Raw genomic sequence first — 22,269 nt, 5'->3', positions numbered from 1 at the left:
GCTTGTATATTTACGTCTCTCTGTATAAACAGATAATGCCAACACACTGAGATGTGAACTGTCTTTCACTCTGGCTCTTTGTGAATAGCTGAAATTATATTGGACCTCCCGAAACGTCGATTTTGATCTGGTTTTTTGATGATAGAAACACTCAAGGACAAAGAGCTGCCCTTCAGAGAGAAGAGGAAGAGATAAGAATGTATGTTTGTGTTAATGTTTTGAAGTTTTTAGCTTTTATTGGGGAATGGAGTGGTATTCATACAACACCATTCTATTCAACTTGAGCTCCCTATTACTACACATTTCATTCAACACATCAATCACACACATTTTATTTAGAGACTTATCTAAGATTCACACACACACGCACTCTGACGGATACATTGGGGCCAACTCCGGGTTCAGTATCTTGCCCAAGGATAATTTGACACATGGACTGGAGGAGCCGGTAGACCTGCTCTACCACCTGAGCCATAGCGACCCCCAAAATTTCCATGCTTGCTTTCCTCTACTGTGGATTCATGACTGTAGCTAATGTGCTTATAGCTGATCGACATTAATGTGGAGAGAAGATCTTATTATTAATTGAACAAGCCCTCTCAAAGTGCAATTTGTTGTTTCTTCTGTGTTTTTGAAGTAATCATGTTAGTACTGAAACAAGGGAAATAACCATGGCTTCTAACAAAGCCCCATAATGGTGAAATTGATTTGAGTTGATTTTAGTTCTTCACAGACTGAAGGGACCCTAGCTCAGCTGGAGAGCTGTGGTGTAAAGTATTTCTGTGCCAAGTCACCTACACATCTCAAGGTTTCATCTTCAAGTCACAAACAAACCCCACCTTGGTCTGGTGAGAATCAATCATGTCAAGTCAAGCCCCTCCTAGGTTCTAATGACAAGCGATTGTGACACCTTCTTATTGATTTTTCAGCTTAGAGCAGATCTCTCAATTTCGTTAGATCTCATGGGGTCACATACAGTGTGGCCTTTTTTGAAAAGCGATGCCCTGACACTACAGTTGACCTCAGGTGTCTCATATATGTGTCTGTGGAAACCTGAAGGCCTGTCAGGGATTCTCTCTATCTAACTGAAGACGACAGGACCAGGCTGTTCCTTTTTAGACTTAAGGTTAGTCCAAGTCTTTTGCCTAATCAGGAAAGGAGTGTAGACTGGGGTAATGGCATAAATGTTGAGGATAGCCTTTAGAACTGAGTGATGTTATCTCTCCTCCATGCCGAAGCCACAATAAATGTTACTGAGTAAAGCACTGAGTGCACAGCACACATTCACTTCTCAGGTCAGTGAAGTCACATGTTAAATCATTCGTAACTCAGGTGTTCTACTGATCTGATTTGGTCCAGAGAGAGTTGTGTGAAAGCAAAGCTGTCAATTTACCTTCCTGACCTGACCTCACCGCAGTCACGAGGTGTGGGTGGTGACCTAAAGAATAGCACTGCAGATACAAGCAGCAGAAACAAGCTTCCTGTGAAGGGTTGCTGGGCTCTCCCTTAGAGACAGGGTGAAGAGTCTGGTCATTTAGGAAGGGCTCAGAGTAGAGCTGCTACACCTCATTAGGGCATCAATTAAGATGCCAGTGGATGCCTCCTAGGGCATGTGAGGTGTTCCGGGCATCTTTCACGAAAGGCAAAGTGGAGAAATGACATCTTTTGACTGGCCTGGGAATGTCTCGGTGTGTCCCCTGGATGAGCTTGTAGAGTTGGCCAGGGAAGACAAGGTCTGAGCTTCTCTGCTTAGAGAGAACATGAATCTATGGATGGACCTCAATTTTAACATTTCCATCTGTTCAAAGACAGTCGTCTTGGTTTTCAAGATCAAAAAAAGCTGTTGTTACCTTCTTTATACACCTTTTTTGATATTTGACATTTTGTGGTTTAACCACAAGCCTCTTTAAGCAGCACCAGTTAAGAGCCCGTCTCCGAAATGATGAAACCCTACAGCTCCAAAGTGATCTAAATCACACTGTTAAGCCTCACAGTTTTGTTTTCCTACTTAAAAGTATTCAAAGATGATTATAAGGCTACTTTAGAAGCCTCATGGCGAGTCAAATTAAAAAGCTCACCATGCTAAATTAAAGAAAAGGTTGGAAATGGAAATAGTGTAGCATGAGTGCAACTTTTTAAACGATATCCGTATTCCTTCTCTTCTTGCTTTTTCCTTCCCGCTGATTTATTTATCTTCATGCTGACTGACATCACTAAAAATACCCTATCTTTCATCAGAAATATCACATATTCAATTAAAAATTTATAAAGCTCCTCTGATCATTGACTGTGCATTGTAAAGACTATAAACTTACCCTTAGCTAGTAAACAAAAGCACAGGTCTTTTAGAAAAAACTTCAAACGCAGAACGCTCGATCTTCAAAAAGTATTCCGTCTTAATTATGAATGAGCTAATCTCTATTGTAATAAAATCAAGTCTCACTAACCCTCATGAGTCTCACTAACCCTGAACATTGTTCCTTTGTGTTATTTTCCCCCCATTTAGTCCTAATAAAGCCGTAGAAGGATTTATCGCACGTACCCTAGGAGCCCAGAAACCCTGAGGTGTGAGGAAACCCAGTGAAGCATGCTTGTCATGGTTTTAGATTTCAGGTCTGTTCATTTCTGGTTGTGTCTTCTTCCTTTTTTCTAATCCCTGGCACTGCTGTTAGTTTTGCTTCCATCCTTTGTTCTGTTCCCCACTCATTTTGTGTCACACCTGTGTTCACTCAGTTAATGACCCCCTCAGTAGATATACATTGCACCAGCTGTTCACCTCCCAGTTGCCACATTGTCTTTGTATAACTTAGCTGTCAAGCTTTTAAGCCATTTTCATGTGTTTTTCTTGTCCATTCCTAGTGTCAGCGTTGCCTTCCCAGTGCTCCTCTTGGTTTGGTTTCATTTTCTTGTTCTTTACCCTCATGTCACTATTGAGCTCCCTACTTATGACTTTTTGTAAAAATTCTACCTTTAGCCTGCTGATTACTATAATTATTCGCTTTGCTTGACTCACTTGTTAATGACTTGTTGGCTCATTGGGCTTTAATCCCGGTCTATGTCATGCATTGGATCCACTCCCCTGTCAGCTGCTAAAATCTCATCCAAAGGTTTCTACATGTGGACATGGCCTCACATTCTAACAGATCCTCACCCCCTTCAAACAAGCATGAGGCGGAAAAAAATAGCAACAACTGAAATTTAGCAGGAATTTATGCACACATCTAGGGATTCCATCACTTGTAATAACAAGCTGAATGGCAAAGCCAGTTTGGGAGGCCTTTAACTTTCCAAATGATTGCATTATAAAAATCAATGACTATTAAAGTCTTACTTAACAGTTTACTTTAGATCGAACATCGTCAGGCGGCTCATATTGGTGTGGGTTCTCAGGTCAACAAAATTCTAGTTTGACCTCTAAAAAAATGCCATATATTGATATTTTATGCTTTGGTGGTAATTGCTGTAATATTGACCGGTGAGTGTTAGAGGTTACCCTAGAAAGGTTCACTCATCGACTCAGAAGGGTGGCAGGCACACAGTCAAACAAGCATAGAGGCAAACACAGGGACAACTGCATGAATGTTAATATATGCACTTTGAATTCATAAATATTAATGTATACTGTACATATTAATACCAACATGTAATTTAAGTTTCAAATGAATGCAGGAAGCTGTTTGGCATCTCTAACTCAAAAAAGTGTGACTATGGATTTTTTTGTCCTCTCTTGTGTTTAGAGCATGCGGTGAGGATGGGAGAGGCCTTGCCTTTGTGACAAGTTTCAAAGGAAAACTTATGGTGTCCCTGTAATCTCAGAAAGAATACCTTTTGATTTGTGACAAAAACAAATCTCTTCCTAAAGCTCGAATCATGACTTGCTGCATAAAGAAACACACCGTCTGACAGAGTGGGCCACATGAGGAGAAATTCATGAAATTATTCACGATCGTGCTGTCTTTCTTTGAGTTGGTTTGTTAGCTGTTTTGCATAGAACGTGTTAAACTCTTCTCAAGTCAAACTGAAAGCTTATTTAATGAAAGCAGCGGCCTTGGAGCATATGCCAACGTTGGGCTCAATAGATACATACAGAGATCATGTACACACCATCACGCGCCCCCTCTGATGTGATGGAATACTGCCCAAAGCAAAGATGCAAACCACTCACAAGCATCTATTTATAATTATCAAGAAAATAAATTATAAATTACACTTGCAAGCTGCTTCTTCGCACTTTAAGCACTTGACAGACGCTTCCAAGGAGCTTTCATACAATCAAAGCCTTTTGCTATTGATGCCTTTCATCTCTTCAAAAAAAAAAAAGATATTTTCTCTCCAAGAGATAAACCTATGAACGCCAGATAAGAAGGATGTGGCAAACGGTCTTCTAGGACACTTGGCAGAAAGAAGACAAAACCTCATTTTGTTCTCCACTTACAAGAAGATTTGTTCATTTGTTTGATATAAGATGATAAGGGAGAATTTTTCTTCTAAATGAAAGCAATCTCACTTATGAAGGAAAATCACATCTCAGTGGCACCTTAGACTACTGCAGGCATACAAATCCCAGTCTCTATATTAAGGATCTCTCCTGCTTATTTGCTGGTTTGTCAAAAACTACTGGCCTGATTTCAGGCACTGTGCTGCAGCGGGTTATACAGTTACCTCAGAGCAAGAAGGCTTTGGGTTTGAACCTTTTTTATCTGGAACTTTGCATTCCTCCCACAATCTAAGGTTAAGTAGCAATACTAAATTGGCCATAAGCTGAAAGGATCATCTGCCTGTTTGTCTGTGGTTGTCCTGCAATGGACTGATGACCTACCCGGGGTGTACTTCACCTGCATATGCAGATCAATGGATGATTTCAAGTTTTGTGAGAAGTTGCATCAAGAATCGAGTGGAAAAAATTCTGGAGATAGCAACCGAGGTCCAGATCTGTGTGTATTACAGGCGGACAATAACACTGTTTATGTACAGTGACTAAGGTATACACGGTTCCTATTAAGGCTCATAAAACCTATAAATGTCTAGTAAAACATCTGGACTACTAACATTAGCTTTTAATGTCAAGCACTCATAGACCCTTTTGTGAAATGGGCTTGGGCAGCAGCTGGATTTAAAGGGCACTGTAACAGCTGCAAAACCAGGGGGATGCAGTCACTGAATAATAAATGATCTGGGCTGAAACTTTGCAGACTTATGGGACCTTAATATCTTTAAAAATAATGGGGAAAGCATGCAAACACCACACAGAAAGGCCTCAGCTGACCAGGAAGTTCAAGCCAGGAACCTTATTGCTGTGAGGCAATAAAAAATATAAATAGAAGACTGTCCTGACGCCATGGCACACACGCGACACCTTGTCCTGCTTTCACAATCTGTTGGGCCGTCCAGCTGGTACCATATACTTTTGGATACTGGCATTTTATTTATTTTTTTAAGTACTCTGAGAAACTAGGACTGAGTTCTTTCACCACTATATTTATACTGTTTCCGTGACCAAATTATTGGTCCGCTTACAAGTGATAAAGTATGACTGGTTGGAGCTCTAAAAGCAACCTTTTATCTCTTTAGATGTAAAGACATATCAGAAACAGACCACAAGCCTACACCCATACTGCCCGAAATACTGGTTTAGTGTAATAACAGCCCTTATGACGGATGAAGTAGAAAGTACAGAATGAATGCAATACGAATAACGTCAAGGGCAGTAAAAGCAAAATTTTACAATTTTGACAGTCAGCTTTTATCAAGGCCGACGTAAAATGACTGTGCAGGTGTATATTCAACATTTTGTTCAAGGACATTTTGACAGGACTCATGGATGTTGATGCGCACACTGTCTGCCTCTGAGAATGAATCTGTAACCTTACAGTAATGGGATGGTCTCACTAAGCACTAATCTGCTCTGCCACCTGAGAAAAACAGGCAGAGAAATGGATAGACAGAGAAATATGAGCGTGTGGATAAGAAAAAAAAGGGTAGATGAGTAGAGGAAATAGGAAGACGAAGGGTAGAATAGATGATAACAGCGTAGGGACAGAGACTATGGAGAGACAAACAAAGAGTGCTTGATGGTGAAGAGACAGTAAATGAATACCAAAGGGGAAGGGAAAAGCAGGGAATGATTGAGTTGATGGAAAGCGAGCTGGTGAAATAGCTAGAAAGAGGGGAAGGCCCGAGTTAAGGCAGAGCTCGATGTGCAGGAAAGCAAACTGGATAAAGATAAATGAATATAAAAAAGACAGAGGTCACATTCATATCTGGGTCTTTCAGATGTGGTCTTCCCTGTCTGTAACTCTATTCTAAATACTCATCAGCCATTGGTCAGGCAGGAGGAAGTTGAAAGCACTGAACCCTGTAACCCCTCATTTCCTCAATGACAAATTCAGGTGTCCTTCGATTCCACTTGCTCTCTGTCTCACTTACCGCCAGCGCTGTCACATATTCTCATTAGTCACTGTGGCAGCTAAGCTATGAATGTGTGCGTGCAGGGGTGGCTGAGTTTTTCAGAGAGAAATAGAAACAGAGGCAGAAAATGTGAGCGTGAAAATGAGAGAGGGATTACAAAATGAACTGATGCGTGAGAGTATGAATGAGCAAAAGAGCTTGAATGCAAGAGGGCGTAATGCAGAGTTTATGTTTGCAGATGATGTGTGAGTGCAGGCTGTATACAGTATGATGGAATGTGCTTCATTTTATATATTTCTATACCTGCTTGTGTTTATGTTTTAATCTGGTATTTTTGCAGACCATTCAGCAAGACCCGGCATTACACTAATCACCATATTAGTGTCACATTTGAGCCTTACGTAGAAAGGAAATATTTGCACGTATATGACTTCTCAAAATGCTTTAGCAGAAAACAGTTAGCTTTCAAATTTAGCTAGTAAATCAAATCAACACATCAAAAAGCAATTTTGGTTAAAAGGGCTTGGGTAGACATTGCTCACTTGTAGTAGGACCCATTCTTGCAGGCCTAGAAACTGGTCAGTAACACCCTGGCAACTGTCAGAATGTATTTTCTCCAACCAGTTGGCAATTGATTGTCTTGAGCAAGCTGCATTAAAGGCACCAACTTCCAGTCAGCATCGTCCATGCAGTCTACAGGTGACCGGTGCAATCTGCTACCAGGAAAAATAATCACAAGAATGGTCACCTAGGGACAGTCAGCAGCCTCAAGCAACTACCTGCCAAACGGTGAATGAATGCACAGTCACCCAATGGTCACTGACCACTCTATTTGTCTGCATAAAGTTTCCATTCAGAATAAATAGCTGGCATGTCAAACATTAACCCTTAACTGACATCAGCTTCTCAAGTGCAAGGACTTTCTACAGTTTTCAGTCATAAATGATCATTAGAATTGAATCTGTTGCAGAGTGATGTTGAAAAATGATTTTGTGCATTTATTACATCTAGGCTGGATTATAAAAACTCCCTGAAAAGCCTTCAGATGATCTAAAATACTGCAGCAAGAGTACTGACAGGGACTAGAAAGAGAATATTTCTCCTATTTTAGTTTCTCTTCATTGGCTCCCTGTTAAATCCAGAGTCAAATTTAAAATCCTTCTCATGACATACAAGGTCTTAAAAACTCAGGCCCCATACTATCTTAAAGACATCACAGTACCTCCCTTAATTACACTGCAATAGGTCTAGACTGCTGGAGTTTCCCCATGACACAAAAGTGTTTACTCTTCAATCACCTTTTTTTTTTCCCCAATAACTATTACACACCACTCTGAATTTAACCATTAATTATTATTAATCTCTGGTTCTCATCCACAGTGTGTCTCTTGTCCTGTCTCCCTCCCCTAATTCCCACCTGGTCACAGCAGATGGCCGCCCCTCCCTGAGACTGGTTCAAAAGGGAGTTTTTCCTTCCCACTATCACCAAGTTCGCTGATTGTGGAGGTTTTCTCTGCATTATCTTACTATATAAAACACCTTGGGGTGACTGTTGATGTGATTTGGTGCTATATAAATAAACTTGAACTGAACTGAATCAGAGCCAATAACTTGTGAAATTTGGATTGACCAAAGACAACACTTTGGGCTTTTGGGACCTGTGATGATGAACAGTCATCAAAAGAATTCATTATAGAAGTAAAGAGTTTACTATGTGTCATGACTACTAACATCAGGGTGTTAATTTTATGAGGCCTATTCCTTCAAAGAAAAAAATAAAGTGAACCTTTTAGTGGTGCTGGAGGGAAAGTCAGTAGATCACAAAAGTCATTGCAATTCATCTTCTGAGAACGCTTCAAAATATTGTGCCAAACCATAGTTAGCATATGGAACGGCAGACTGACATTGGTATCTTCGGAGCAGTGCCATAAAAATTACATTTTCTTGATTAAGTTATCTCTTAAATCTTCAATATTAAAAGTGAAGAAGACAACTCTGAGGGAGCTACATTCAAAGAAAAGTACGCACACACACTTGAAATAGTTTTCCTTCCATTTTGTGCAGGAGTTACTGTTTTTCTATCCTATATTTTATCCATATTTATTTTATTCTATCTAAACAAATCCGTTCCCATGATATACTGAATTCATTGACATTTTTGCTGATTCTTCTTCTGTACTGAAGTACAATATATTCTGAAATATGTACACTTGGGGATTCGAGATTAATAAACTCACACTAAAATAATTAGAATAAAAAAATACAATAAACTCTGAATAAGATGCTATGTTTAGAAAAAGCAAACAACAACAACCACATATGTATTGTGAAGTGAAAACAGCTATAATGAAGTTTTTAGTGCTCTCTTCCAAACTAGCAGGTTGTCCTCAGATGCGTTGTGGCATTGACAGCTTACACAGTGCCGAGAATGAGTTCAAACAGTCTGGACTGTGCATCTGTGCAGATTATGGTACTCCACATTGAAAATCGTGACTGTAAGCAGCTGCCAATCCAGTTGGAGAAGAGACTCATCTACCTCCACATAGCCACAATGTTGTCCATCAGAACAGATTGGATTGTACAGACGGGAAAGACTCAGGAAAAAAATCCTTTTTCCCCATATTTTCCTGTGAAGGACCTATTCCAGAATGAGTCTGTATACAACCAAGCAGCAATGTCCACAATAAGGAGAAAAATCAGTGCACTAAGAGTTGAAAATGTCTACAATTTTGGTTAATTCTCTACTTTAAACACTCAGCTAAAGTTTTGAGTGACTGGCAAATGTTAATACATGAAAATTAGATGTTACGTTATTTGCTGCTCACCCCATATTCTAAGAAAATAAGATCTAGTTTCTGATTTAAATCCAGTAAAATTAGCTTTCATGCACAGATGTATGACAAATAGACCCGAGTCTATTTACCTGTGTCAAATGTGTACCCTCAAAATACACAGCAAATCCAGCATGTCCAAATTAACACTGTCGGATTTGATTTCAACACTATTAAAGTGTCTATATGGGTCCACACCAGAGAGTGTTAATTTAACTCTTTTTGGAGAGTTGGTACGTTAACTCTGATTTAGTGTTAAACACCAAATCTGTCTGGAGTTGATAATTTAACACTGGGTGTTAAGAGTTTATATATTAACTCTCAAAGAGTATTTTAGTTTAACTATGTAAGAGTTATCTTCTAATTCATTCTAAAAAGCAGGAATTTTACTGTTCTGAACTTCTAGAAATTTCTTTTGGAAATAAACATTTACTAAAAAGATGCAATGGTTTTTGAAAAACATTTATTCTGAACTGTGCACCACAATTTCAAAACATTTTCTGAAAGATGTAACAGTATACATGTTCTCACTTTCATTAGAATTTTGTTTATCAAAAGGTCTGACATGGTAAATGCAAATAACAGCGTTCTCATCACTTATTTCTTCAATACAATATGCATGTCCTTCATTCATCCCTTTGTGGAACTTCAACGCACTTCTGCTCTCCCTCATATTCCATCTTCACAAGCATATCCTGTGCGGAGATTGAATAAAAATTAGTTGACACTAATTAACGGCCCAAATAATCCAGTAAACAATTGCAGCACAGTAAAAAAAGAAAAGAAAAAGGAATCCTCTTTGAGCCATTACTTGTGTAAAGTATTTTCCCAAAAGACAAGGACACAGGCAACAGGTAATACTGAACTAAATGTAAAACCTCAACCTTTTTCATTTTTACCTAAACCGTGTGCACAAAACTCTGGAGGGATCTATGCTAACGTAGAATCCAGTCAGGACGTCTGCTACTGCTGTTTGCTCGTGTTTTTTTTTTTTTTATGGGCGATCGTTTTCAGGCTTCAAGTAGCACCATTATACCAACATTTCACATTCTAGACATTGTTTTAGGTGTATTTGACCAAAAGTTTGACTGAAAATTCACATGCAAGCTTTTTTTCAAGGCTGTGGTATTTGCCTGCAAACAATACCTTTCAGCTAGCTAAAACAGAATATTATGCTATCACCGAGCAATATGGCTACTGCCTTCCACACAGCTTTGTCTCAACTCCAAAGAGCCACAGAAGTAAAAGCTCATAATAATAATTGAAACAATATTTGAAAAAGTGACTTACCAAGCATGGCAAACAACTCGAATATGTAGAGCAAAATGTTCTGAAACGGCTTCACTTCAGCTTCGATTGGAGCCGTGCTGGGGGCGGAGTCTGTGAATTTACTCTGTTGGTGTCATAGCCCCTCTAGGAGTTCAGAGTTAAGAGGTCAAGAGTTAATGTTTCCATTGTAACACCTCCAGATTTGACATAGAAACACTCATTTTTAACACTCGATTTTAACTACTATCATTTTACACCTCAGAGTTACATTAAAAGAATGTGACTCTGCTTAGAGTAAAATTAACTCTACTTTTGCAAGAAGACTATTAACACCAAAACATTTAACACTTTTGAATTTGCTGTGACAAGTAGCATTGCTGTGTTTGCAACACATATATTCTTGTCTATTAAAGGCAGGTTCCAAATGATAAGTATTGCCCACTGTAGTAGAGTTTCTTTTTCTTTTCTGTTCAAGATCTATTTTAAAATCAGCCTCGAGTTTGGCACAAGTCAAAAAATCTCAGCCGTATCCGAGCCTAAAAATGGGCTGAAAAGTTAAAGAGCCCCCTTAGACAAAAGACCATCTCTCCTCTCAGACACACACATGCAATTTCTCTTCAATTCCTTTGATAATGTGACAGCTGAGGTCGGCGATAAAGGGAGGGCAGCGGGGAGATAACTTTCAGAGGACGACAGAGAGACTGTATGTGTGGGGGGAGAGCTAGAAGTTATTGTATAGCACAGACGGATGACATATTAAAGGAAAAATCTGAACTCCTGACCCATTTAGTTGGGGGGGGGGGGGGGGGGGGACTGGTGACTCTGTTTGCTGGTATGCTGTCTGTTGAAAACAGTGCAGTTATTCTGCTTCATCACTCCAGTCCTGTGGTCGAATACTTTTATCCTGGCGCAGTGAAAGTAGGAAGTATGAATCAATCACTCTTGTATTTGCCGTCTCCTGATCGTGGCCCGGTTGAATAAATATGGCTGATTTTGGACTGAAGCATCAACCATCATTAACATTAACAATACACAGTGGTTAAAATTTAAAAGAATTCTTCTTCTTTCCTGGCGGTTTCCCATTATGGGATCCACTGCATGGCTCTGTCGTCTCCATTTGGATGGGTTTTTGAGCGTCCTCTGGGGTGTGATCCACTGCGCACATGTCTTCGGTGATTGCGTCCATCCACCGCTTCTTTGGTCTCCCTCTTGGTTGGCAACCTCCAGGGTGGAGTCGCAGGGCTGTTCTCGACACTGCGCATGATGTGTCCATACCACCGCAGGTGCGTTTCCCTCATCTTCTTTTCAATCGGGGCAGCTTTGAGTCGTTTTCCAACATCTTCACTTGTCACAAAATTTAAAAGAATTGAGTCCCATAAATACTGGGGCACAGTGATACTGTTCTTGTCCGCGACCTTACCGTTTTTACATTATGCTGCTAGTTTTTCACCGATATTTGTTCTAATAGATGAGACCAGATCACTATCTAATGATCTCCATGAAAAACCAATTCCTTGTCAGTAAGATTAGTCAAGCAATATGCTAACATATAGAGCCTGTCTTTATTAAAGGGCAAACTCTAATAACCAGATTTACAGATTTTTCAGCATCTTGTCTTATTTGACACAAGTGTACAGAATGACATGTTGGATTACTTACTTTATTTCCTGCCAGATTAGAAAAAGGGTCAATGAGCATGATGACTCCTGCAAACTCGCCAGCCCTAGATTCTGACCTCTTTGAACTTGTGTTCACAGTTTCATTGGGTGCACTTAAAAACTAGTGGTGAAAAAGAAAAAAAAAAAGCTTGGAGCTGTGGGCTGCTACATTTACATTTAAAGGTTTTTATTAATGTTGAGGCAGGCTGCCCGGACAGGAAATGAACAGAGTTCTAATATAGAAACCTTAAAGGCTTTCTGTGAGATAGCGCTGATGTGGCCACTACTGTATCTCACACAGTAAAGGTCACGGGCTTTCATTTTGTAGAGCACATTTAAAGAAGCTACTATGCTAGCTAACAATGTCCTGATAAGAGCTACGCATTAAAGTCTAACTAGTTAGAGTGTTCAGGAAAAAACATACATACTGTTGACCACAGTATACTGCAAAATGATGTAGCAGTAATTCTGGGGATGTCCACTGATCTTTTTTAAACTTCAAGCAGGATTTGATAAAGGGTTCTTAATAACCTGTATGGATTTAAAAGAAATTAAATTCCCCTTTTCCGCCTTTGAGTGCTTCCTACTTTCCCTTTCTCATTTTGTCTCCCTCTGTGCTTGTTCCCTGTCAATCACCTCTCTCTCGACAGCTCAGTCAATCTACTGTATCTCTGCTCTCAGATCCCGATCGGCTCATTGTCTTCTCCTTGTTTCATTTGTCACTCAGCCATCTCACACTTTTCTCTGACGCCATTTTTTTGGGTTTTTTCCCTGTTTTTTTTAGTTTGCACGACATCTTTGGTAAATGAAGACACATCATGGCAGTTTCCATGCTAAAACGCAGTAAGCCAAAAAGTTTATTTTCATTTATGTGTAAATCCCTATTCACACAGGACTATTACCAGGGTACCTCTAGTAATTTGCAATAATTGCAGAGGTCGTCTGTGATCCAAATCCTGCTGGAATCTCCTGTGTCTGTATTTTGTAAAATAAAAACTCTGCCGCGCATTACCACATTTCAGCATACACAGAGGTCTTGTGATAATATTAATTCGGTAAAATTAATCCCATCTGAGCATGGCTCAGGTGCTCAACCCTGTTCCAGCACTTAGCATCTTCTCACTACTATTGTGTAAACACTTAAGCTGTACTCTGTTAAAAATGGCATGCATACACAGAGTATTGACAGGGGGGGAAAAACATTATGAAATGGATATTTTTGGGGTTCGAGCTAAGATCCAGCTAAAACTTCCAACAGCATGGTCCTTTTCTATTTATGTTGACAACAGCGGAAATATTCTTAAGTCGCCTCCTTAAAGCAACATAAAGTCACTAGTCAGTATGAGGCACATAACTCAGTGATTCAGTCTTGTATGTTTATGCATGTTTGCCCTTGTTTGAATTCCCTTTGTGTGAGCATCATTCATCCATCCATATTTATTTGTTGGAATTAAGTTCATTCTGAGTTTCAGCTTCCTCTAGTAGGAAGAGATGGGTTTTTTAAATAAACGAAAGTAAGAAGTGGGAAAGAGAGGAAATTATAGAAGAAGGGGGGAGAAGAAGGGATACCGGAGGGAGGAGATTAAGTAACTCGGAAACAAAGACAAATCATCAAATTCATACTATGGCTGAGAGGTAGACGGTAATTGTAGGTAGTGAAGGTGAAATTATAACTGAGGGTGATACAAAATTCAATTACCTCTATTAGTTCACTTTATTATCTTGGCTCAGTTGCTCTAATTGTGTCAATATGTTATCGTGCCTCCTCTCTGCTGGCTTTATTTTCTTCTCCTCCTCCTTTGTAAAAATTGTGTGTGTTGTTTTCCCCTGGCAAAACACTGTACATGAAAGGAAAGAGCTCCTATCAAGTCAGACAGTCAGGATTTAGACACTCAGTTCTTCTGCTTTACAGCAAATGAGGATCATTGGACAGGATTAGAAATGAGTATATCCGAGGGACAGCTCAGGTTGAGTGGTTTGGAGACAAAGTTAAGAGAGGCACAGCTGAGGCGGTTAGGATGTGTGCAGAGGAGGGATAGGGGATATGCTGGACAGAGGATGGTGAAGATGAAGACGTCAGGCAGGAGGAAAAAGAGGAAGCACGCAGAGAAGACATGCAGGGGATTGGCGTGACTGAAAAGCGTGCAAGGGATAGAGTGAGGAAAAAGTAGCAGCTCAAAGATGAACAATCATGTCCCAAACATCTTATGTAAGAATCATGGACGGTTGCATGCCTCCACAGATAGGATTCATATTTACCACAAGATGCAAATTTAGTCAAAACGCCTTCTCAACTTTGAAACTAAAGAAGCTGAGAAAACAAACTGCCCTCAGGTTCACTTGTAATAACTTTGATGAGCCCATAAATGTTTAATCTCGTGCCATCAATAGGTCATATTTTTAATTTGTTCCATACACGGCCTTTGCTGGTTATCATCGTTCCATAAATCCATCTACACAAAGCAATACATTTTCAAGTTAAAAATAGAAAATAAAACGGTAAACTGGTACCTTTGTAGTGCTCTTCTACTCAATTTTAGCACTCAAAGCCTCATTCACACAAGTGCTTTTCATGAATATGGGGCAACTCAGGGGGGGCTCGGTATCTTGCCAAGGATATTTCGATGTGCAGGATGGATCGGACTACCAACCTTCTGATTACTAGACAACCTGCTCTGTCTCTCTTCCCTTTGCTTTAGTCTCCTCTCCACTGAGCAGCGACACTTGCGCAGCGAGAAAAGTGGATCTCAGTGACACTCTGTGTGACAAGTCTAAAGAAAGAAGTCTGTGACCCCTCTCTGACTGCATAATTGTAAGTGATGACCTAACAGTGGCTGAGGACCCGCCGTCGTCCACCTGGAGAATAAACTGGATTATAATAAATTATAGTCAGTGCCAGCTCTAAGCCCTTAAAATCACCAACAGGAGACCTTAGGATTTCTTGAGGACACTTCAGGTTGGTAAATCGTTTCAGCTAAATGAGCTTAAATCTCATCTGTCCATTTAAAGATCAATCTGCTGTTTGCAAGAAACCCATATGCTTTTACTTGCATAATTTAATAGAATAACACCATTACTTTGGTTGTCTCCCACTGTAATGAAGTTATTATTGTACGAATAAGAAAGGCCCAGTTAATTATGGACAAAGGTCTGTGCTTATTGATTTAACATTCATCTGTTGCTGAGGTCATTACCAGCTTGATAGCTGTGATGATAATCTTAATTATGGCTGTATATGGGGAGAAGAGAGGGATGAATGAGAGTATGTCTTGAAAAAAAAATCTCAAGCCAATATTTTCTCCTTGACATCCAGCAAAGGCAAGAAGAGGAGTAATAAATAAAAGAGACGACACAGTAAAAAGGATGGGAGGGAAAGGAAACCTAAGATATCTGTCAGTTCTGAACTTTGCTAAAAATAATATTTTCTTGATTGTCTTGATGATAATTAGGCTGAAAAAAAGAGGTTGGCTTGAAAAACAGAAACAACTGCTGGGGGGAAGACTATGACTTCTCTTTGCGACACGGTATGTTCGCCCACCATCATTACTGAACCATGATTAAGATAAGATAAGATAAAGATAAGATAGAACTTTATTAATCCCTCGGGTGGGTTCCTCTGGGAAATTCGATTTCCAAAAAAAGCACAGCAACGACCGAAGTTACAGTTACAGAATTGTTATATATATATATATATATATATATATATATATATACACACACACACACACACACACACACACACACACACACACACACACACACATATATATAAATACAGAAACAAATATAAATAAAATATACGAAGGGGATAAATAGAATAAATAGGAATAAAAAATAAAAATACAAGTGAATTGCACATTTCAAGTATTGAGGTCTATTGCACTGTTGACTATTTACAAAAAGTATTGCACAAAGCTATTGCACAGTGAGGTGAAGAGGCACTACAGCTTAGTTGTTCCCCCCTCCTTTGTCCTCCTGTTTCCCCTCCCTCTCCCCTCCAGAGAGGAGTTAAACACTCTGATGGCGTGTGGGACAAAGGAGTTTTTAAGTCTGTTAGTTCTTGTCTTGGGGAGAAGCAACCTGTCACTGAACAGACTCTTCTGGTTGTTTATGGCCGTGTGCAGAGGATGTCTGGCATTGTCCATAATGTCCATCAGTTTCTTTAGTGTCCTTTTCTCTGCCACTGTCACCAGAGTGTCCAGCTTCATGCCGACCACAGAGCTAGCCCTCCTGATCAGTTTCTCCAGCCTGGATGAGTCCTTTGCTGTGCTGCTCCCCCAGCACACCACAGCATAGAAAAGTACTCCAGCAACCACCGACTGGTAAAACATCCTCAGGAGCTTCCTGCAGATGTTAAAAGACCTCAGCCTCCTGAGGAAGTACAGTCGGCTTTGGGCTTTTTTATACAGGTGCTCTGTGTTCCATGACCAGTCCAGTTTATTGTCCACCCACAGATTAACTGATATAGGAAGAATAATTTAGTATTTCCGTTGCTTCATTAAAATTCCTCAGAGTAATTGATGAACTTGGTCGATTAAGTAATCATCTAATCGGTGCGTGGATAAGATCACAGCCACTGAATTTAAAGTAGAACGCATCAAACAAACAAATCAACAGCCGAGGTCACCGGAAAGGCGTCGCTGCTGAAGCCCTTACATTTTTTACTGTGGTTGAATGAAATAGAGAGGTGAGAATCTGTTTGATTGATCAGATTTTAGTGCTAGGAAATCATATTCTCTTGGATTTTTTTTTCCCGTTTTGATGTGAAACAATCACCTCCGACAATTCAAATTTGTATTCTAAAAAACTTTGCATTTAGAAGCAGATATCCAATTTCAGTCACTCACTAGGGCATGCCTTTGTCTTGATAGCTGGTCGAGCTTCCCGTTCATTCTTAAACATGAATTTATTGATTTTAGAAGTATGCTTGGAGGCTTCTTGTCTGAGTCTGGCACAATTTCAAGGGCCTCCTGCTCTTTCGATTCTTCCTTCAGCTGAGCAGTTTCTTTCTGAAGAGCCTGACTGACTTCTTCCTCAGTTTTCAGCTCAAGTTCTATCACTGATTGGTTGAGGTTAGCTCCTTAAGTCTTGCTTTCAGCCTTTCCAGCTCCTGATGGTGGACATCCTGTTCATCTGTCAGCCCCTGAATGATCCCCTGATCTGCTTTCATTCTTTCTGCATATCATTTTTGCTCTGCTGCCTGCTTCAGCATACAGCCTCATGCTGTCTGATGCTCATCTGCTTTCATTTCTGTCTCCAGCTTTATTGGGAGCTCAGTTACATTCTTCTATTGGGCTGCATTATGCTGCTTTACATCTTGGATGTTACCTTTAAAACCTCAGCCTGGGTGAATAGAGCCTTATATACTGTCTAATAAGCCGTTAGCTGCTTGGTCCACTTGCCAGAGTCTAATGACTCTAAAAGGACTTTACACTCAGGCCACGTAAAATTCATGCAAATATTTTCACGGATGGATGGATGAATCTGAGGCGTTTATTTTTTTCAACCATGCTCAATTTTTCAGATTTATCAAATCTGAATAAACTGATCTAACCAATCAGACGACTGCATTTTGGCAACAAGTGCACTGACAGCTTAAAGCATGCATCAGTACTGAACATACAATAATATGAAATAGTCCAATGTTTTACCTCAGTCACATCTGGGATCAATCTGAAAATATTTCTCTGCCTCCTCAAATATGTACGAAAGCGGTCATGACAAAGCTTCAAGTCCTGCATCAAACCATGAATTTCTCCCTGTATCTGGACTCGATGAACCAAGAATCTTCAGTTTCTTGTTTAGAAACATGAGTACCAGCTCATCATCGCTTGATGTCGACTTCACCCTTTTTTCACTACGGTTCCTTTTTCTGTATTTGTTTTTTTGTGGACAAATTTTCCCGCATCAGGTTCATATCTGAACATTTTCATGATGCCTTTTTGCAGCATGCTTTGTTTGTGATGGCCCTTAGGCTGAAAGGTTGTTAAAGCCATTGTCCTATTAAAAGGTTAGAATAGAAATCAGAGGGTATACGCTTTTTAAGAGTGATATCGCCACTGATATTTGGTAATAAACAGATTTCCCTAACATTTGTTACATGTATTTTACAAATAAGATAATATGACAATGCAAACTTGTAAACTAGTTTACTTGTCACAACAAATGATTTACTCATTTACACTGTGTTAGACTTTGCTCAGATCAGCTGCTTGTCGTGCTTGTGATGTTCCAATCAACAGGGAAGTTGCAGAGTGCCCTCTAGTGGGCACATTATGCAACATCAACACTCATAAAATAGCTGAAGGGTGTTTCTCCCAGCTTCTCACATGGTTATAAATGCAGGCAAGTAGCTAATATCAACCAAGGTCAACAGTTCTAAATTTTCTGGTCGTGTCATTCCAATAAAGTACATTCAACGTTTTTGGGTGGTTTCCCAGTCCTACTTACCCCGGGAAAATGTCAACAAAAACAAAGCATCAATGATAGAACATCATCAAGCATTTAAAAATTTAATGTTAAACTTTTATCTATTACTAATAACCCTGGAGATACTGGTTCAGACATAAATTCAGACTGAATGCACATAGCACCATTAAGAGCACATTTATCAAACACCAATATGGAATATGTTGTCACGGCTGGCGGAGTGAGCCGTGTGGAGTGGAGGAAAAGGAGGACCCAAAATGCAGCAAACTGATGATACGAGTGAAGTTTATTTACACGGTGGCAGTGGCAAAAACAGGCAATGAAGCATGAGTAATGACAAACCTAAACTGGGAGAAACTAAAGAGCAAACCTGAAATCTTACAAAACGGAGAGCGGAGCAGAGAGACGCAGACCAAGGACCAGGATACCAAGAAACACAGACGAGCCGACAACGAACACAGACCGACACCCACTATATATACACACACACACACACACACACACACAAGGTAATTGGGTAATCGCACACAGGAGGGAAGAACAGCTGATCTGAATACACATGACTGGAGGACACAAGCTGAACACAATGACAACAGACACAGACTTTCAGAACAAAACAGGAAATCTAGAACCCGAACCGGACACAATGGGGGGAGGACACAGAATAACTAGAACAGAGGGAAATAATCACAAAACAAAACGCTGGGTCAACGACCCAGGACCATGACAGTACCCCCCCTCCAAGGGCTGGCTCCAGACAGCCCAAAACAAAAACAGACGACCAACCCAGGGCGGGCGGCGGGGGCCCAGGACGGAGGGACCAACACAAGCTCCAGCGAACCGAGAGAATTGTCCAAAACAAAAACACACATGCTGGAGCACGAGAACAAAACACAGTTCAGGAGGCCGGCCCGGAGGCTGACAACTCAGAAGTCCAGGACAGTTCATCTTCTGAGGCCGGCCACGTCGGCGACGTAGATCCATAAGCCGACCGAGCGGAAGGCAGCGGTGGCGGAGTGGAGGCAGTTCAGGGGGCCGACCGTGCACACGGCAGCGGCGGCGATGGGGAAACCGTTCAGGCGGCCGACCGTGCGGACAGCAACGGCGGCGACGAGGAAACCGTTCAGGCGGCCGACCGTGCGGACAGCAATGGCGACGATGACACAAGTCTGGAGGCCGACCGCGCGGAAGGCAGCGGCGGCGTCTAGGAGGTCGTCCATATTGACGATGACGCTCCACCAGCGGCCTGGTAGATGACCGCCGATGTCGAGGCGGCAGTTCGGGACCCGAAGGTGGCGTGGCCGTCGCAGCACCAGACGAGACCGAAGCAGCGGCTGGTCCAGGCGCGGCTGAAGCTGAAGCAGCGGCCGGTCCAGGCGAGGCTGAAGCAGAGGCCGGACCAGGCGAGGCTGAAGCAGAGGCCGGACCAGGCGAGGCTGAAGCAGAGGCCGGACCAGGCGAGGCTGAAGCAGAGGCCGGACCAGGCGAGGCAGATGATGATGCTGCACCGGGCGAGGATGAAGGCTCGGAGGCTGCAGCTGGCGAGGATGATGAGGCTGCAGCAGGCGACGGCGTGGAAGCCGGAGACTGTAGCGCTGCAGGCGTGGAAGAAGCTGCTGCTGCCCGTGGCATGGATGAAGCTGCAGCTGGCGAGGATGATGAGGCTGCAGTTGGCAGCTGGACGGGCTCCTCGGGCCCTCCGGCTGACGAGGCAGGAGGCTGGCTAGGTTCTCCTGAACCTCCAGCTGACGAGTCTTGAGGCTGGACGGGCTCCTCGGGCCCCCCAGCTGACGGGTCTTGAGGCTGGACGGGCTCCTCGGGCCCCCCAGCTGACGAGGCAGGAGGCTGGCTAGGTTCTCCTGAACCTCCAGCTGACGAGTCTTGAGGCTGGACGGGCTCCTCGGGCCCCCCAGCTGACGGGTCTTGAGGCTGGACGGGCTCCTCGGGCCCCCCAGCTGACGAGGCAGGAGGCTGGCTAGGTTCTCCTGAACCTCCAGCTGACGAGTCTTGAGGCTGGACGGGCTCCTCGGGCCCCCCAGCTGACGAGACAGGAGGCTGGCTAGGTTCTCCTGAACCTCCAGCCGATGAGTCTTGAGGCTGGACGGGCTCCTCGGGCCATCCAGCTGGCGAGACAGGAAGCTGGGCGGGCTCCTCGGGCCACCCAGCAGGCGAAGCAGGAGGCTGGACGGGCTCCTCGGGCCCCCCAGCAGGCGAAGCAGGAGGCTGGACGGGCTCCTCGGGCCCCCCAGCGAAAACAGTCTCTGGACCAGTGGGCACCGGGGCCCCTGGAACACACAGGTCAGAACCAGTAGGCGCACGGGCCTCTGGCAGGCACAGTTCAGAGCCAGCAGGCACACGGGCCTCTGGCAGGCACAGAATAGAGCCAGCAGGCGCACGGGCCTCTGGCAGGCACAGAACAGAGCCAGCAGGCGCACGGGCCTCTGGCAAACACAAAGCAGACTGCAGCTGCACAGAGCATCGACTCAGCTCAGGCAGCGACAGCCGGATACAGTCCTCAGCTGGCTTCTTAATCTCCAGGGGTCCAGAGTCGGCCGGGGGCTGGGACCCAGCCTCTGGGGAGGCCCTGGAGTGTGTCACAGTCTCTGGGCTGGCCAGCTTTTGAGGACTGATTACAATATTATGTGGTGTGTCTCTCTGCTTGACATGAACAGGTGAAAAATAGTTCTTTCCGGGTTGGATGGACTTAACTTGTTGTGCAGGAGGAGTTGGTGACAACGATGGCTGAATAGGTGATAATAAGGCGGATGAGTCTCTTGTCAACTGAGCTAATGACTGAGCTATGGATTGTAACCAAGTGTCTAATAGGTCTGGCTGTGACTGTAATGGGGGTGACGGTTGAGTGGCTAACTGAGCTAGTGGCTGCTGGGCAGCTAACTGAGCTACCGGCAGGGCAGCCGACTCAAAAAACACAGCCCCGGAATAAACAGACACACAGTCCAAAACAGAAAAAGGGTCCTTTTCACTCACCACAGCTGGCAGTTCCAAAGTCCTAGTCTTCGGCTGTGGGGTGATGCGCCGACGGCGCGATCGTCGCTTCCTCCCGGGCAAAACCTCCTGTGGGCCGGGCAAAACCTCCGGCGGGCCGGGCAAAACCTCCGGCGGGCCGGGCAAAACCTCCGGCGCCGGGCTGAGTTGGGAAGCGGTAGCGGCTGGTGGGTGAAGGTGCAGTTCGTTGAGTATGAAGTCCTGTGCGAGCGGGTGAAGAGAGTCCAGCAGCCAGGAGTGAGCAGAGATGAGCTGCTGTAGCCTGGCTTCTACAGCGCGGAGACACTCTTCCCCCTCATGCTCGAGCCATAGGTTAACCAACCTGGAAACAGAGTCAATTAGTTCCTCCCGAAGCTCCTCGGGAGGTGCGGATGCCGCTGGGTCCATGTTTGGTCGGCTCGTACTGTCACGGCTGGCGGAGTGAGCCGTGTGGAGTGGAGGAAAAGGAGGACCCAAAATGCAGCAAACTGATGATACGAGTGAAGTTTATTTACACGGTGGCAGTGGCAAAAACAGGCAATGAAGCATGAGTAATGACAAACCTAAACTGGGAGAAACTAAAGAGCAAACCTGAAATCTTACAAAACGGAGAGCGGAGCAGAGAGACGCAGACCAAGGACCAGGATACCAAGAAACACAGACGAGCCGACAACGAACACAGACCGACA

At 42.8% G+C, this 22,269-nt stretch overlaps 1 protein-coding gene across 1 annotated transcript; it reads right to left on the bottom strand.

Moving 5' to 3' along the window:
• Positions 1-11,590: 11,590 nt before the first annotated feature.
• Positions 11,591-21,988, bottom strand: LOC146663592 (uncharacterized). Its single transcript, XM_085417381.1, has 5 exons — positions 21,584-21,988; positions 21,035-21,337; positions 20,783-20,956; positions 19,287-20,365; positions 11,591-11,852 (listed from the first exon to the last, which is right to left on the bottom strand). Exons 1-5 carry the CDS (start codon positions 21,986-21,988, stop codon positions 11,591-11,593), a joined length of 2,223 nt encoding a protein of 740 aa, XP_085273507.1.
• Between the last annotated feature and the right edge of the window lie 281 nt (positions 21,989-22,269).

Source organism: Rhamphochromis longiceps, linkage group LG8, assembly GCF_057381845.1.
Source record: "Rhamphochromis longiceps isolate RC_006_pf linkage group LG8, R_longiceps_female_GT1.1, whole genome shotgun sequence".
In the NCBI taxonomy this organism is placed as follows: Eukaryota; Metazoa; Chordata; class Actinopteri; order Cichliformes; family Cichlidae; genus Rhamphochromis; species Rhamphochromis longiceps.
Note: the sequence above shows the minus strand (reverse complement) of the source record. Positions and strands in the feature narration are given on the sequence as shown.